The following is an 18,242-nucleotide window of genomic DNA, read 5'->3' as shown; positions in this document are numbered from 1 at the left end:
GTTAGCGTTGGGATTGTTAACGATTGTAACATTGTTCAAGTTATTACCCTAGATAAAACAGATTTCACTAGATTATTAAAATTCATCTTATTTCTAGTAGGTACAGCTTAGTAGATAAATACTATTTATATCTAGCTGTAGTATGGGTATGCTAATGAAGTAGGAAGTTTATTTGTGCACTAAGTTTCTGTCTTAAGACACTCGTTACTTAATGTCTTTCACTGTTATTTGTTGCTCAATTTATCTTTGTAATAATAGGTTGTAAACCCTGGTTGTGCAATGTATAAATAGTATAGCCTAGGCTGACTTGATCAAACTTGACATTGGAATTCAACTTGGTGTCTGCTAATTACGTCATAATAATTATTTTCCTAGCATGCACATGGTTCAAATGCAAAGATGTCGACTTAAAACAACAATTATTCAAATAAGGATATATCGTTACAGATTCGTATTGTCAACGAAGGAAGGTGCATAGAATAGATTAACTATCCATGCTAAACACACTTTCCGCACACCTGAGGGGTGGAGCGGATTTTGAAGTGTGTGAAGTGTACTTTGTCCCTTACGGGCAGTGCATCGCCATAATTATGAATCCATGTTTAAGGGGGAAGGGGGTATGGTTTTAAACGATATCTCGCTAATGTCAGAGGCTGAACACAGGCGGATCCAGGAAGTCCAGCTCTCTGCACCGCCACCAGCTGCAAACGACGCGCTTTTAACCGTGCATGACAAATAATACTAGCAATAACGTAGCAGACAAGCCTTGCAACCAGAATACTACAAACACAAGGTGAACATGCCTGGAAAGAAAGTTTGCATCATTGGATCTGGAAACTGGTAAGCACTGAACCACTTTAACGCTTACTTCATACGTTTCAGTTGGGCATGTGTGGTGAGAAATGGCGATTGTAAATAAACACAACGATATGGATGGTTGAAGTGGTTTGATCCCCAGTGGGTTGACAGAGACTGGTGAGTTTGCGGGTTTGTTTGTTTGTTAAAGACGGAGCACTAGGTATTACTCGGGTAACCACACCTTGACAGAGCTGGAATTGGGTTAACCTCAACAGCAACCACTGAACCCTGCCGCTGGACTTGCAGCTCAACATCTGTATCTAAATGAGCCACACGACACTCGCACGTCTTCTGTTTCTGCAACAATACATTCTTAAATTGTATCATTTATTCTTCACATACGTCTCATTGCAGTCGCAGCATACTATAATAAGCATGATAAAGGATTTGTGATCAGTTAAAACGCACTTTAAATGTTCATAGCTATCAGGCTTGGGCTTCAAATATGTTTTCCCATGTTAAACTATATGTGAAATGTCTACAAATGCAACAGATACCTAATCATAATGCATTGCGGCTGATAGAATTGATTAATTTTCTTTTCCTAAGGGGATCTGCTATAGCCAAGATTATTGGGCGGAATGTCACCAAGTCCAACAGGTTTGACCCAATTGTTAAAATGTGGGTTTATGAAGAAATGGTGGATGGAAAAAAGCTCACAGAGATAATCAACACAGAGCATGAAAATGTGAAATATCTGCCTGGACACAAGCTGCCAAAAAATGTTGTAAGTTGCTTTGATACTCCTAAAGGTTGAGAAATGCCAAAATAAGAGGCTGACAAAGCTCTTTGTCAACAGTTTTACTTCTGCTCTACAGACTTATTGCACAGCATTTCATAATAACTTTTAAAAAATCACAAGGCTTTAATTCAGGATGAACTTTTAAAAATCAGCAAGTCATCAAAACATGCACACAGACACACATATATTATTTTTCTATGCAAGAATTACACTTTTCGCTTTGAGGTAGAGTTTTGCCTGTGCATCTTAAAACAATTTTATTAATTTCATAATAAATTATCTGATAAACAGAAATCACTAGTGCATATTCGACAGCACTTTATTCTCTAGTCCAGTCTAGTGTGTCTAACTCTTATAGCAACCTGAAATTGAAAAGTTATTAACTGAAATTGAAAATGCAGAGAGAAATCAGGAGATTTTTCTAACAGTTATGATCAGATGGTGTGAGAAGTTAGTTCAGTATCTGCCTTTCTCAAATATGAATGTGCCTTAATTCTGTCTCAATAAATGAGTCTTAATTTCTGTGTATATAATTCAGTATTCTATAAATCAATCCAGTTGTGCAATGCTCACAAGGTGAAGCTGATACAAGGTCTGACTCACCAGAGAGCACAAGCTCACACTATTTTGTAATGCATTGTGTGACATGGTCTTTGACCTACTTGATTCTGTGCCAGCCACATGGGCAGAAGTGCCACCAAAGCCTTTACATCTAAGATAAGTTTATGCTTAGATATTACTGTAAAAGAAGAAAGGGTAATGTTTCTGTAGCCTTAAAAGAAGTGTATAATGGGTCATTGGTTTAGCTCCTTTTTATTGTTGTTTTTTGAGAGTCCCCCACTGCAAATGGTTTGTTTGTTTGTATGTGTGTGTGGGCAACCATTTTATATTCCCACCAACCATAAAGTCTAAAATGATGGCTACTAAAATAAAAAGCTTACTTAGAGCCCTGAATCATATGCATTAGAAATCACAACTGATATGTGAATACAAGAACCAACACCTGCTTTCTGCCATTGTTCAGGTTGCAGTGCCAGACGTGCTGGAGGCGTCGGCTGGCGCAGACATCCTGGTGTTTGTCATTCCTCATCAGTTCATTGGGAAATTGTGTGATCAGATGAAGACCCAGGTCAAACCAGGGGCCATTGGCATCTCTCTGATCAAGGTAAGACTCAAAACCCCATATTATACTTGAAACTTTGCAGGATTAACGCGTCAGTGTTTGATTGTATTCAGTTATTAGAAGAGAAAATATTCCTCTAAGTTCAGTGTTGTTTACGAGCTGTATGTTGGGTGGGTGAGTGTTTGATTTGAGCCCTGTATGATTGCTGCAGGGCATTGACGAGGGCCCCGATGGTCTGAAGTTCATATCCCACATCATCCAAGAGAAAATGGAGATAGAAGTCAGCGTGTTGATGGGCGCCAACATCGCGAATGAAGTGGCAGATGAGAAGTTCTGTGAAACAACCATAGGTAATTATCCCGTGTCGGAAAATGAAATAAATAAAAAACAAAGATCTCGGCACACCTTACTGAAATGGACAATGTGAAATGCAATGCTGAAGCAGGTGTTCGGGGTTTTCTTCATCGCAGGGTGCAAGAACGAGCAGCACGGCCGGATCTACAAGGACCTTCTGCAGACTCCCAACTTCAGGATCACTGTGGTGAAGGAGAGCGACACGGTGGAACTGTGTGGGGCGCTGAAGGTACGAGATGTTTCACTTCCTGGGACATGGATAACTTCCCTTTCAGTCTACATTAGGATATAAATAATAACTCTACATGAATGTGTAAGCTTTTGTTTGTAGAGTCTCAGCCAAAAAAGGAAATGAAGAAACTCGTAATTCTATACTCTCCTCAACAGTGCCGATTTCTAACCTGGTGTATGTATTCAATCAGTGTGTGGTACGTGACTTTTGTTACCTTCCCTTAGAGCTCAACAAGAGTCAACATGTTGTCTTTCCTCCCGAACCTCTGACAGAATATCGTGGCGGTCGGGGCTGGCTTCTGCGACGGCCTCGGCTTTGGCGACAACACCAAGGCGGCCGTGATCCGCTTGGGGCTGATGGAGATGGTGGCGTTTGCGAAACTGTTCTGCAAGGGCAGTGTGACCTCGGCCACCTTCCTGGAGAGCTGCGGGGTGGCCGACCTGATCACCACGTGCTACGGGGGCCGCAACCGGAAGGTGGCGGAGGCGTTCGTGAAGACGTCCAAGGTGAGAGCGCTAACGCTGCACGACGAACAACCGAAAGCTCTTGAAGAATGGTCACGGCACCGATGGACATAACCAAATGGCAACACAGTCCACATCTTTGTTATAATTGTGGAAAATTGTGAGATCTGATAGCTACTCTTTAGTGTTATAATTATGTTTTCAGTGACCTTTGATCATTTTTTCTATCCAGTCCATCGAAGAACTGGAGAAGGAGATGCTCAACGGACAGAAGCTGCAAGGTCCGCAGACGTCCGCCGAGGTGTACAAGATCCTCAAACAGAGGGACATGACTGACAAGTGAGTACAGCGGAGAGACATTCATTATCATGCAGAAAATAAAATGATAATATAGGCTACATAAGTCATGCTTTTTTCCCTCACAATCTCTTCCTTTCATTCTATAAATGTTAAAATACTGTTAATACACAGCCTTTTTTAAAGTATGACATTTTATTTGATAGAAATAAAGGTATTTGTTGAAATACCTGTAATAAATACATTTTTTTTATTTTTTTATTTTAACTATCCCAGGTAAGAATTAGCCAATAAATGGATATACAAGATTTACTTATTTCACAAGTCTTAAAAAGCATCAATGCTGTATTTGTTCAAGCAAACGTAGCGATCACTCAAAAAGGCTGATGTGGCACTGTTGAAACTCGACTGGTTTGTTTCTACACGGACTCCGATCAAAACCTAGAGCGGGATATTTATTCTGACTAACTGTTAACACGAGGTGGCCAGTATCTTGCTAGACCGGAAGATTTGGTAGCTCTATCGGATAGAATGACTCACTTGGTCCGTATCAGCTGATGGGAATTAGTATGTTAATGGGGCTTTATTATTCAACAATTCAGGGATTCAGAATACAATAAACAAATATGAAAGGCCCGGTCACATGCTGACTCAGCGGTGGTCAGTGGAAGCAACTCCCACAATGCCTCACTGTTGACTAATTTGACATTCAAGTTCTTCGGCAACATCTTTGTGATTGGCGGAAATATTATGTTTTCTCATTTTCTTTTTTTCTTCCTATGCAGGTTTCCGCTGTTTACGGCCGTCTATCAGATTTGCTTCGAGGGCAGACCTGTTCAAGACTTCATCATATGCTTACAAAGCCACCCGGAGCACATGTGACCTGGTGTGCCACTGTTCTCTCCTTGAATGTGTAATTAACAACAGGCTGCAAACGCACAATCAGTAGAAATTTAGTTTTCATGATACTTGTAAATGTGTCGCAACACTAAAATATGTTTCTAAACACATATATAACAGTGAATGATGTAGTATTATTCTTTTAGCTGCCAATCCCAGCCTTTCATGCATATAATGGAAAAATTGAATCTGTTGAAAACAATAACACAAAAAAGGTTCCTTGAATACTTCAGAAAGTGCATTTACAAACTTTAGAAAATTGTGTGACGAAAGGTGTTGGTACATTGAGTGGTAATGTTGTTTGTCATTAACACACATTCTATTACTTAAATTGGACATGCAAATTGAGTACCTCAACTGACAAACTAACACAATACCACTAATTGAATCAAGACTTATCTTACTACTAAATTTACAGATTACAAAATGCAGATGTACAGATTTTGCATTTTTGGGCTTAAGGAAAGGTTAAAAAAAATGTGGTGAGATATCAGTTTGGGAATGTGGGAAATACCTGTAATTATAATTTAACATCACAGACATGCATTCTATGATGTTCTTTATATTTCGTTGCACAAATAAAGGAATCAGTGCTAATACACCAGAACTGTTACTTTATTTCTCGGTGATGGATATAAGACATACAGAATGATTGTGGCAAATCATAATAAGCTTTACAAAACTACAGATTAGTACTGGCCACTACATATTTGATTGAAAAATTACTCATGCATTGTAGTTGTAGTTTCAAATGTTTGCTTTTGATTCGAAATCTAAATTTCATTCAGGCCAGATCATCATTTTGAAGATATTACTGTAAGCTTTGAAACAATAGCATGTTTACAAAGTGTACATATTAAAAAAGAAGCACACATTTTCCCAGTTTATCTTTTTATTTGGAAATAGGTTTTTGTCACTTCTAATACAATACCATAATAAAGATGTTCTGACAAGGCAACAGGTTGTACTAAGAAGCCCTTAATTGTATAATTGCCAGGCATGTAGGTATTATACCAGCAAAGGAAGCAGAACAGTACCTTATTTTTAATGTGTTTTTTTTTTATATATAGATTAAATTCATAACTGAGTTAAAGAAAACATGTCCAGTATAAATGTTATTTTAAATGTGATGGATATATGCATAGAAATGTCTTTGGTCTCTGTACATGAGAAACATCAGCTAAGACAATTAACTACCTTACATCTGCAAATCACAATTATTTCAAACCATTCTGATAAGGTTTGACCACACGTACATTACAAAGTCACTGAAATCATCTAGTCCCTTGTCTAATGGAGGTGAATCACATAATTATAATAACAATAGTAAGACTTAAGTGCTAAAAACAAGAATAGAACCTCACAAAGCAAAAAAACAAACATGTAAACATTATTTGAATTACAGTGATCCTTGGATCATAATTATGAAAGGATGAAAAGACCAAGTATTCATAATACATTCTATACTTGAATGGATTTTCTAAATTGCCATTGATTCCATGTCCTGAAATCCCATTCCAATCTGCAAAACTGTCTCTCTTCTGGACTGCAGTGACTATAGCAGCAACTGATTAAAATATGTATTAGTTGCAACACAATATATGTCTTCCTAATGTCAAATCCATAATTTAGGTACAACAATACATACCTTACAGATGTTTAAAATCAAGACAATCTTTTTTATGAAAGGTTCTACGATGTGCATAAACATGACAACACAATTCATAATAGATGAATGATATCTTAAAACATCAGCAAGAAAATGAGGATGGGTCCGAGAGGGCATGTATCTCCTGCTCAGATACAATTCAGTTGCTGCTCTTCTACAACGTATCTTCACTTTCCAGGAATAAAACTCAACACCACCATTCGCTCCAGTGGATTCCTTACTTAAATTAAGTAATGCTTATTAATGAAGTGGATATTCTGTAAAAAGTCAACTATGTACATCTGTCCCATCGAGCAGGTAAGTAAAATAAAAATGACACATTATGGTGTCAAATTAGCATGTCAGACAGTTCGGTGGATTCTTTATGAGGAATATCCCAGAATAAAGAATAATATTTTATAGATGGAGAGCACATTCTTCAATTGTATATAAAATCTAATACGAAAGCTAAATCAAATCAAAGGGTGGTATAACTATACTATACTATACTATACTATAATATGGATTTAAGTAATAATAAAAAAAATAAAAATAAAGGTAGGTCAGTTTCGAGTGAAAATATGTGTAAGCAGGTGCAAAACTAACATATAATATAATACTATTATTAACCCAGGAGGGAAACATGTTACCAACAACAACAAACTCCATACTCAATATAAAGTGACCTTGACATTAAAATCCTAATATAGTCCTAAATATATTCTTTATAAATGCAAAATTATTACCTATAAATAAGTCAACTAACATCCTCATTAGTAGTTAATAACTTAAGGAACAGACAACTCTCCAAAGCAGCACAGACATCCAACACACGATGGTTAAGGTCCTGAATAATTTGTAATATCCTTGAGTTCTTATTGATCTGGATCTAGAGTGACACTTGGTAACTGACAGGACAAACAAACCGAAAACATGAAGACACACAGAGTCCTTTGTGAACATGTGAGCGATGGTTTTGCAGGCACGCTGGTGCAACATCAATACACAAACTCCTGCTGCATCACAAACTGTGGGCAATCCCTGCCAAGACTCGCCTCACAGGACTTTTTAAGGCTTCTTCCTCGACTACACAAGTGCATTTAGGATACAATAACACAACTTATGCTTTTCTTGCATGTATACAACAGCTTAATTCCATGCCTCTTTTAGTTGAATCATCTTCGTCATAATCGCTTTGTTACAGTATAATAGCACTAGCAGTTTCTCCTTCTAGACGGAAGACAAAGCTGACATTTCTGTCCTCGATTATGTCCCTTAAAGAGCTGGTCTACAGGCCATTCAGAATGAAGCATTTAAGATCTGTGATGTGGTAAAGCTTTATAGCTGCCCGAGCTCTTTATTTGGTTTCCTTGTTCTGACAGAAGAGCTCTTGTTTAGTGGAGTGCTCGTGGCACGCTAGGAACGTGACATTTAATCTCAGAAAAGATGTTGCCGTACCGTTCCCCGGCTATAAACAATGACAGGAGGAATACAGAATGTCCACCCTAGTGTTACATGTTATAAAATAAGTGTTTGCAATAATAACAGGTCTGCAAAAAGGTCAGAAGCGACATATTCTTACCGCATACATCATCTTCAAGTACAAATGCAGCAGTGATTGAGCGAGTTCTCTTAGTGAACTAAGTTCTCTCATTTAAATATAATATAATATATTTTATACATAATATTTAAAACTATCCATAAAAAACTACACGATTTACATATATACAATACCTACTTACAGACGTACAGTCATAAGTCACAATGCCTTTTTCCCTACGCTGTATCTTAATCTAGATTAATCTTGAAATGACTTAAACCACAAGATATATGCCCAGCCTTAGGCAATTTGTACGAATAGATTTAATCTCTATTGTCTTCATCCTACTGTTCATGGGGTTGAGAATGAGTTCCGATTGCGTTCCAACAACTCTCCAGTAACTTCCCGTTACTGAAGGCTCGACCCACCATAAACCCCCATTCCTCCAAATACAGTAGGACTTCAACCAATCACTGGAATTCCCCAACTTCAAAGCAACTGAAGAATACTGGCATGCCATCCATATCAAAGCAACTTTTCCAGTCAAAACATAATGGCTTATTGCATATTGCCAATGCAAGACATAAAAAAAACATACAAAAAACCCACATTCAAGTAAAACCAATATATGTTCCAGGAAACGTTTGGGGGCAGTGGGGTGGTGACACATAGCACCGACAATTTGCCAGCATTACAGCTTTAATGCATCTGAGGTAACTGTCTTCATTTATTTACAGTGCACTGGCACTTAGTTACGGGTTAGGTCTCTAAAATAAGTGTAATGGCTTTTTGTTTCTGGCAGATGTCTGCAACCCTCTTGAACACTCTCCAGTGGACACACAGTAAACAGCTAGAGATCTTACTGCGACTGTATCTGTAGCAGCAGCATCAGTAAGAGGACAGCCTATGGCAGTGTTGTGGTCCACAGACTGCAGTTTCGCTCGGTTTCCTTCAGACCCCTGGGGGACCCGAAGCTCAGTTCCACGCGCACAGGAAGAACCCAGCGATGAGGGGGATGAGGTTCACCAGAAGCAGCCACAGAGTCACCACCAAGCTGGATGAGCTGGAGCACGGATCTGGAATTAAAACATATATATGTGGGATTGGTTTATAAAAAAAAATAAAAATAGAATGATCCATCTAGCATCTCTACACAGTATACTTTAAATGGCATGACTGAGAAGACGGAAGGTGGTTTCATAAAAGAGAGAGAGAGAGAGAGAGAGAGAGAGAGAGAGATTACCTATGGGAACGCTTCTGGACTTGTTGAAGAAAGGAGGGTCTCGATCGGGGGGGCACATGCTGCAGAAGTCGGAGCAAGATGGGCAGAGGAGGGTCCCGGTGTACACCCAGCCTCTCACCGCGACATTGACGCGCAGCACCTGACCCGCACGGCTGCACAGAAACGCGTGGCCCTGCACCCAGACGGTCAGCCCTTGGATAGAACAGGAGACCTTGAGAGAACAATTGAAATGAAATAAATAAACGTGGGTTCGTATTGAAGACCTTTGCGTTTCAATCCATGCCTCTTCAGCGCCTGGCAAGCCATGGGCATTAAGAACTACCACATCAGACGTGCTTTTGAAAACCGACTAGTTCTGTTTAGGGTGTTGGACTCAATCACCTGCACAGTCCAATTCCATCCTCTTACCCCCTCGTCTTTGTCTGGCGTTACCTTATAGCAGCCGCTCCCCCAGTCGGGATAGACCATACTCCTGATGCACTGCGCCATGACAAAAGCAGACTTCTGGAGAAGACACACTGACTGGGGGCCATACTCCTCGGCACCGTAATTTCTGGACATATCTAGAAAGAAAAACGAAATCGGGATCAAATGAGTAATGGGTTTGGTTCCCGTTGAAGGAAAAACCAAGATAAAGGGAAAGATCTTTTACAATTACAGTCACTACACTTGTGTCTGTTTCAGAAATGATACTTATTACTGATACTGAAGTTTATCACTCTGACAAAGCTCTCTGGGAAATGTTTCTTCCTGCTTTGAGTTTCCAACCTGGCTGGTTTTCTGAGAGCCGGCAGTCCGAGCTGCGCTGATATTCTCCACTGAGATGCCAGCTGAACTCCTGGCTGAAAGGGCAGTAGTCCGCTATCTCCACAGAGCCACCGTAATACGGCAACTCCGGCACAGGTACGTCAGGGATGCGATCAAAGTACTGCGGACGAGACAAGGGATGCTTACAGAAAAAACGTGGTTCTTTTGTTCTCGGACTGTTTGTTTTTCATCATTACTGTCTCTTGGAGAAAGTTTAAAACAGTTCATATGCTTCACACAAAAAGGAAAGATAAAATACAGCTCACGTACAAGGTAGGCAGTATTTCTGTTATATATGTACAGGAAAAATCACCACATAAACATATGAATACAAACACAAACGTCAGAAATCCAATACCTGATACTCCAACGGGATAATCTTGGGGTATTTCTGTAAATTGCACACTGCCACGGCCATCTGGTCCTGCCGGCAGGTCAGCTTCAGTGGTGTACTCCTCAGAGCGTCACAGTATGGCGCCACAGTCTGATTCCTGCGAGAACGGCAGGACAATCTCCATAATATGTATCCCATAAAATGTGACTTTACCCACGTCTGCCAAGCCCTTTAAACGTAACAAATCTCATCACCCTTTCAAGACTCACAGTTGTCGCTGCTTGTCAATCCAGAACCTGCAACTCTTCATCACAAAGTCACAGCCCATCCCTCTGCCCCAGTCGAGCCTCTCTGCCACGCTGTAGTTGGCCGTGTACCACCTAAGGGTTCATTCGGAAATGGGAACTGAAATGTCAACAGAATGGACATGACAGAAACACAAAACGTGACTGAAAGGCATACTGAAAGATTCAGTGTTTACCCCGTGTCTTCCATTATCGCCAACGTAATCCTGGAAAACACTCTGTTCTGCGTGTGAGATCCAGTCATGGCTTCGTTCTGGAAAGCACCAAAGAGCAGCAGAAACATGATGATGATTATGCTCTATGACCACAAGAGAAGTGAACTCGGGCCAAGATGAAATGGTCTCGTTTACCTCTAGCAGCCTCTTCTCCCAGTGATTGAGCTCGGTTCCCAGCCCGCCCTGGTTCTCGAGCTCCATGCCTTCCAGGATCGGACAGTCGAAGTGCCTCCTTGCCTCTTCCTGGGGACAAAGAAAAGACATCTCCATCTTTCCGAAATAAGGTGTCCAGTACACGTGAAGCTGGTGGAGCGCACGGGACACATCAGATCACTTTGAAACGGCAAAATCACGACGATCACTTACAACCACACGCGGCGTGACCAGAAGGGACACTTCATGCCTTAGCATCCTGTCGCCACGGATGTCCCACAGCCTGGTGGCTCTCCGTATGATCTTCTCACTCCACTGGTACAGGCCCAGACTGTGAAAGCAGGTAAGGATGTCATCACCACAAGTGCGCCAATCAAAGCTGGTGGACATCCCCAGGATTGAGGCTCTTTGGTCAGTCAAATACCGATTTAAGAAGATAAACACGAGGAGGCAAAGTACATGAAAAAAGAGCCGCGGATTGAGTTTTCATTACGTTACACACACCTCTCGTTGAATGGCGGTAATCCACTTGCATATCTCGGTGTCAGGGGCTTCCCATCATCATCGTGATAAAACGCAAAAAGCCCAGCTGAGAAACCCTGTATGAAAAATAGGTTAATAGCAGAATAACGGTTTATATTTATGTAGAATTTATAGAACTGTCATCTGCCAATATAGTGTTCTAAGTTCTGGAATCTTGTTCAGCTTTTCTTCTCCGTACGGAGAGAGGTTAAGATATTCGTTTCATTCTACTGATTTGTGGGATTGTCGTAAGCAGCATGACAACTAGAGACAAATAGTTAACCGGCACGTTGGACTGTCTTACCAGTGCATGAATGATTTCGTGTTTCACAGTGGACAGCATGCCGATAAAGTCCTGAGGATGTGTCGAGATCATGGCTGGGCAGAGGTTTGCGTATCCCGCTATAGGCCTGCACAAGGACAGGAGAGAGGACCTGTTGGTTGCCTTCACATTATAAGAGCAGCAGACACTTTACATCAAGCCCTGACTTGATTTGACACAAGTATGATGAGTGTGTGTGTGTGTGCCGAGTCTCACCTGTCCACCTCGGCCTCCAGCTGGCAGTAGGCGGCGTACGCTACGATGTTCTCCTGCCCGCAGCGCTTCGTCGTCAGCGCGCTCACGTACAGCAGGAAGTCGGCCTCCAGGATCCCCGGCCCGTCGGGTGGTCCGGCAGCACCACATGGCTTCCCCGTCGCGTTGCACATCTTGCATTGCTGAGGGACACACCGCACACTTGTCTAGCGCCAGTAACTTAATTTTTCTCTTTAAATTACCAGCTGATGGACAGTTTACAACAATCCTGTGACACTTTGCTATTTTGCATCATCTTTCATTGTTCTGCCACTGTACAATGTGCAACCTCAGCACCGAGCTTTTCAATAAAGATTCTGACCTGCAAGTGGTCTTCTGGCACAGCGACGGGTCCGCAACGGGTGGTCTCTGCACACGCTCCCTGGCAGTATCTGTGGGGGTCATCTTTCTTCCGCAGATACTGATTGGTCGAACATTGTCTGTTGAAAAACATGAGTATTTTAAAATACAAGAGAACAGATTCATTTAAACGGATCGTTATTATAAAGTATGCAAAACAGTCTAAAGCTCTACTAGATATTAGACGTCATATATTCTGTACAGTTCCTATTTGTCTTAACACATTTTAATACATTTAAGAGGACTGCGTACTAGATTAAAAATACAATGCATTCAAACTACTTTATAAAGCAAAAATAAATCTGGTTTGTTTCTGAAAAGGTTTAAAAAGCAACACAAGCATAATTTAAGACACATAGGTGGAGAGGGAAGCAGACAACAAACACATTCATTATTTATTTATTTTCTTTTCCTACCTGCTTAGCAAAATTGGTCCGCTCTGCTTCCGAACTTGAAATGCCTTCTGTAAGTAATCAATTGCTTGAGGAAAGAGCTTATCCTTCAATACAAAAAAGTTGAAGAGTATTAAATAAGTGTATTACACTGTACCTAAAGCTTTAATCATATTCATCATCATAAGTGCACTTAATAAACCACACTTGAGTAATCTATGAGTAAACAATGCAGGCTTAAAGTGACAGTTTAAATCGACATGCAGTTTTCTTCATACCTTCACAAGCCTTCTTTTATCTGTATATAAACTGAAGGGAAAAGAAAAGAACATTAATTTGTATGTATTTCATATCTGCAATTTAAATATTAAAATATTCATCCCCCTTGGACTTTTCCACTTTTCCTTACGTCACAACATGAAATCAGAATGGATTTAATCAGTTTGTGCCACTGATCAACACAGAAAATGTCCATAATGTCAAAGTGATAAATACAATCTGCAAATTGTTCTAAATTAATTACAAATACAAGACAGAAAATACTTGAATGCATAAGCAATCACCCCCTTTGCTATGACACATGTGACTGAGCTGTGGTGAAACCAAAAGTCACGTAATCAGTTGAATGGAGTCCACACCTCCATTCAAGGGCACTAGTCAAGGAGGCCACCAAGAGGCCTATGGTCTTCCACGGATGACCAGGGAGACACTGTGCATAGGGCAACAATAGCCTGGGTGCTTCACCAAAGTGGCCTTTATGGGAAAGAAAAAAACTCACACCACAGATTCATCTTCCAGCAGGACAATGACCCCAAACATACAAACAAAGCCACACTGGAGTGGCTTAAAATCAAAAAGGTCAATGTCCTGGAGTGGCCCAGTAAAAGCCCGGACCTCAATCCAATTGAGAATATCCGGAAAGAGTTGAAAGTTGCTGTTCACCAAAGGTCCCCATCCAACTTGATGGAGTTTGAGCAATTTTCCAAAGAAGAATGGGCAATAATGGCTGTGTCCAGATGTGCAAAACTGGTAGAGACTTATCCACATAGACTCATGGCCTTAATAGCTGCCAACGTTGCCTCTACCAAATATTGACTGAAGGGGGTGATTACTTATGCATTCAATTATTTTCTGTTTTGTTTTTGTAATTAATGTAGACACATTTGCAGATTATATTTTCCACTTTGACATTATGGGCAATTCCTGTGTTGATCAGTGGCAAAAACTCCTGATTAAATCCATTCCGATTCCATGTTGTCCCAGGGGGGTGAATACTTTTGAGATCCACTGTATTTTGTAAAATAGCAATAGGATTGTGTGTGTTACTCATTCATACTTACCTTTCCAAACTTATATCATATATAATCTTTATTCTTAACTGCTGATCAGTACTTCTTTTCGCTATGCGTTGCGACTCCAATAATACTTTGTAAACCACCTAGGAGAAGAAGGGACATCTTAGCGTTTTAAATGCAAGTCAGGGAAAACACTTACTAGACCATTATTTCAAAAGTCTGTTTCCCAGATCAGTAAATACCAGCAGTTAAACATAAAACCAATCTTAACCCCAATGGGCGGACAACTGCATTCAAATCTAAAAATATCCTACAGTTACTGGATGTTACAATCACATTAGAGCTCAGTGTGTTTTTTAGGAGGAAGAGATTATATGCATTAGATCGATCTGTTTTTCTGTATTGGAGAAAGGTGCTGCATCTAAACCAAGTTAAAGATATACACAGAAAACCCAAATGATTACATATATACATATCGCAGGCAGCTTGATTAAAATCTCGTTGCTTGATAAACGCATCTGTGCCGGTTATTACTATTGGATAATCCAATTTAGAGATAAGCAATCAGTATATCTGGAATCGCCCTGCTTTCCCAAAGACATGGCCCTGCAGGAATGCACTGCTTTTAACGAAGGTTTGTTTTAAAAGCCAGTATGGGTATGAGACACTTATAAATACACTGTGCATTTAGGCGTTGTACATGATTGCACATGTTATACCCATACAGGCTACAATAAATGTGAATAGTGGTGGAAAAATCAGAGCCAGAATTCAGAAATTATATAAATTGATAAGATAAAGAAATGCATCGTCAAATGTTATTCTGTATCACCCCGGCAGTCGACACTGTGGACAGGGACGCGCACTGTGTCTGACAGCAGATCAATTAGCAGCCCTTCTGCAATCACAGTGGCCATGCACAGTCTGCCCACTAATACACAATAATAACACTCATAATAACATGCATAACTCATGTGCATGCTTATTTTGCACGCACATTACAGTGATCCTTTATAACAGATGCGATACAGTAACCCACCATCAATTAGCGGTGTAGCAATCGCCAGCAATACTGTAACCGGCTTAGTTACTGCCTACACCGCACAATGATGGGACAGCACGGTCAGGGAGACGTACCTCGGACGAGTCGGGCACACGGTGCTTACAGGTGTGACAGCTGGCGAGCGGAAGCAACAGAGACAAGATGCAGATCCGTCCCAAAGCCCACCGCAGCCCCCAGCAGCGGCTCGGCCCGGCCGCCATCATCCGCGACCCCCCGCCCGAGTGGAGCGGCTCGCCCCGGCCCTGGTCATGTGACGCGGGCGGATATCCCACTCGGCTGCTTCGGGATTTTCCGGAATGCCTCGGGAGAGCCGAAGAAGGAAATCGGGAATCGCCGTGTCCCAGCGCCCGGTGTGCAAAGGTGGCATGTTCCCTTTACTACAGTGTTGGATATTAGCTTTCCCGACGCCTGATCTATTAATTTAATCATTGCATTGCACGATCAGATGATTTAGGGATTAAATATTTCCAAACCCCGTGCATTGCGTGTGCCTATGCAAGCTGTGGTCAGTTAATACACAACGAGTCGTGGAAGAATAGGAACTTTTCTATTCACCTAATAGGAACAGCAACACAAATACCTCGTCCACTTCCTGTGTTACCTGTCACCTGTCTTGCACATGGACGGTGGTTGACATTGCACAGCTGTGCACAGAGAACGAGAAGGATCTGGGAGATCCGGAATGAGCTTTCCATTGGTCGCGTTCCTGCAGATCTGCGCGGCTCCACCAATGGGATCGCTGAGATTCTGCAGATCTGCGCAGAACTGCGGAAATCTGCGCACGTCACGTTCCCAGTCACCTGTCTGCTGCACACGATGATCAGCAATACATTACATTCTGCAAAAGCTGTGTAATGCATCATTTACATATTGATTTATTTCCCATACAGGCTAGCTTTCAAATTGCGTCCCGTCTTGGTGACCAGGAAGTTGCTCGGTCACCCTATTTTATGAAAAAAATTTTTAAGGCAAATGTAATAATTAGTCTACCTTTTTTCTTTTCACAAAATATGTTTTACCTGCCAGCATTGGCACACAGTTATTTTGCTCATCAGCCTACAGTTGAGCAGCTACTTTTAGTGTTGCGTTTTAATTCGATTCTTAATGTAAAACAAGGTAAAATAACATATTGCTGATTGTGAATGGATTTCATTTTCTCTCCAGACCTGTATCTGATTTATTATCGGATTTGCAGCTTTCAACTGTCTGTAAAGTGTTGTTTCTGTACTTTCCCAGCAGATGGCAGATTAGCGCTTTATATTTGCAGAGGTGAGGCTGAACAGTGTATAATATGCTGACAAGTAAATGTTGTTTCATTCATTTATTTGCATTATTATAAATAGTATTTTGTAAAAACATGACCAGTGTATGAAGATAGTTTTAAAATAAGTACAGGTTTTTATCAAGAACATGTGCAAAAACTGACTCACAAAAAAGGTTTGAACCTTGTGTGTGTGGGGTGTGGCACTATTATTGGCATCAAATTGTAGTAATTGACTGCTTGTACAGCACTTGGTTTTTGTTTTGCATACTTTTCCACATGTTAAAGAGCCAGTAAATTACATCATATTAAGCTCCTCACAAACTCAGTAAATTTAGTAGGTTTAATCTCTAATTGTAGTTTGATCTTCATTATAACTAGAAAATCTGTTTTTGTATTTCCATACTGTCCTGAAAATATAGATATTAAAATTGATGATCCACTGAGACTGTTCTCTAGTTCCCCAGGGTCCTGAAATCTGTGACTTAAACATCTGTGTAGCAGATTAAATCAGGATGCCAACCAATGAATTAGCGAGAGAGAAAAACCAACACTTGCTGAATGGGAGGCATCAGGCAAAACAAAGGAATTGATTTAGGAGCTGGATCTTCTTGTTTTCTGTCCCATTGCAGAAGAGCCAAAGGTTTGTTATTCTGAAATCTGATCCCATGTTTGCCAATGGTCTCTCTTCTCTCTTTTCCAGCAACACAAACGCGTGTTTTAATAGCACCCTGCACTGATAGATTTCCCAGACAATGCAGACATGGTTTTGGTCATAATAAGCACATTTGAACCTGGACTGGAAGAGTTTCAAATGTATCTTTCCCTTTCTCATCCTGAACTGGTTTCGTATGACCTGAATATAGAATGTTTTTCACCAAATGCTGCCCATAATACCTGGAAAGGTGTCAAAGGCCACATCGCCAAGTCTCCGGTTATCTGATAATGGACACATCTTGGAGACGGAGCAGAGGATTTAGAGATCAAAACGCTGATCAATGTGTGCTTTCTCCTCTTCCCCAGACCGTATTACACCGAGCGAGGGGCTACGGGGATGGATGCCCAGATTTGCCTTTGAACGGCTCGCCTGAAGGGCCGGGCTTCAAACACCGACATCACAGCGCCTCCTGCTCGGGCACTCATCGAGGCATTAGCATCGGAGGCCACTCGGAGGACTGAAAGCATTTCAGAGACGCGGATTCATGATCTCGGGACATCAAAGACGGCAATCTGGCGCAGCTTCCATGAAAGGAGGAGAGAGTCTCATAGGATATATGGGGGGAGTTGAAAAGGAAATGGCCAGGTAAGGCTCTGCTCGCCAAGTCCTTCATCTTGTAGACAACTTTCATCGCAGTCTGATGTTTGATGACACCCCCCCTCAGTAAAGGCTGGAACTCTGATAGCCTTGCAAAGTGAGCTCTCACCTTCAGACCTGCACGAAAGAAGAGCTTGACTGCTATGGTATCAAAATGGCCACTGACTGGGGTCTATTCATACTGTCTTGTAATAAAGACTCCCCTGTATTCACACAGACCGTACAGATTAGGGACATTTAGTGGA

At 41.1% G+C, this 18,242-nt stretch overlaps 2 protein-coding genes across 2 annotated transcripts; one reads left to right on the top strand and one right to left on the bottom strand.

The window, feature by feature from the left end:
* The first annotated feature begins 11 nt into the window (after nucleotides 1–11).
* On the top strand, nucleotides 12–5,569 carry LOC136711260 (glycerol-3-phosphate dehydrogenase [NAD(+)], cytoplasmic). The gene is made up of 8 exons (XM_066687386.1): nucleotides 12–840; nucleotides 1,408–1,585; nucleotides 2,625–2,765; nucleotides 2,935–3,073; nucleotides 3,194–3,306; nucleotides 3,582–3,815; nucleotides 4,006–4,112; nucleotides 4,856–5,569. The coding sequence occupies exons 1-8, from the start codon at nucleotides 800–802 to the stop codon at nucleotides 4,950–4,952; spliced, it is 1,050 nt and encodes a 349-aa protein (XP_066543483.1). The 5' UTR covers nucleotides 12–799; the 3' UTR covers nucleotides 4,953–5,569.
* A 2-nt stretch (nucleotides 5,570–5,571) lies between these two features.
* Nucleotides 5,572–15,663, bottom strand: lmln (leishmanolysin-like (metallopeptidase M8 family)). Its single transcript, XM_066687384.1, has 17 exons — nucleotides 15,496–15,663; nucleotides 14,404–14,501; nucleotides 13,342–13,372; nucleotides 13,088–13,170; nucleotides 12,634–12,751; nucleotides 12,276–12,454; nucleotides 12,042–12,147; nucleotides 11,720–11,814; nucleotides 11,429–11,546; nucleotides 11,198–11,305; nucleotides 11,024–11,100; nucleotides 10,812–10,922; nucleotides 10,567–10,699; nucleotides 10,170–10,329; nucleotides 9,834–9,964; nucleotides 9,402–9,612; nucleotides 5,572–9,234 (listed from the first exon to the last, which is right to left on the bottom strand). The coding sequence occupies exons 1-17, from the start codon at nucleotides 15,622–15,624 to the stop codon at nucleotides 9,134–9,136; spliced, it is 1,989 nt and encodes a 662-aa protein (XP_066543481.1). The 5' UTR covers nucleotides 15,625–15,663; the 3' UTR covers nucleotides 5,572–9,133.
* Nucleotides 15,664–18,242: the final 2,579 nt, after the last annotated feature.

The sequence above is a fragment of the Amia ocellicauda genome, chromosome 16, assembly GCF_036373705.1.
Source record: "Amia ocellicauda isolate fAmiCal2 chromosome 16, fAmiCal2.hap1, whole genome shotgun sequence".
Taxonomy (NCBI): Eukaryota; Metazoa; Chordata; class Actinopteri; order Amiiformes; family Amiidae; genus Amia; species Amia ocellicauda.
This window is presented reverse-complemented; position numbering and strand designations above follow the sequence as displayed.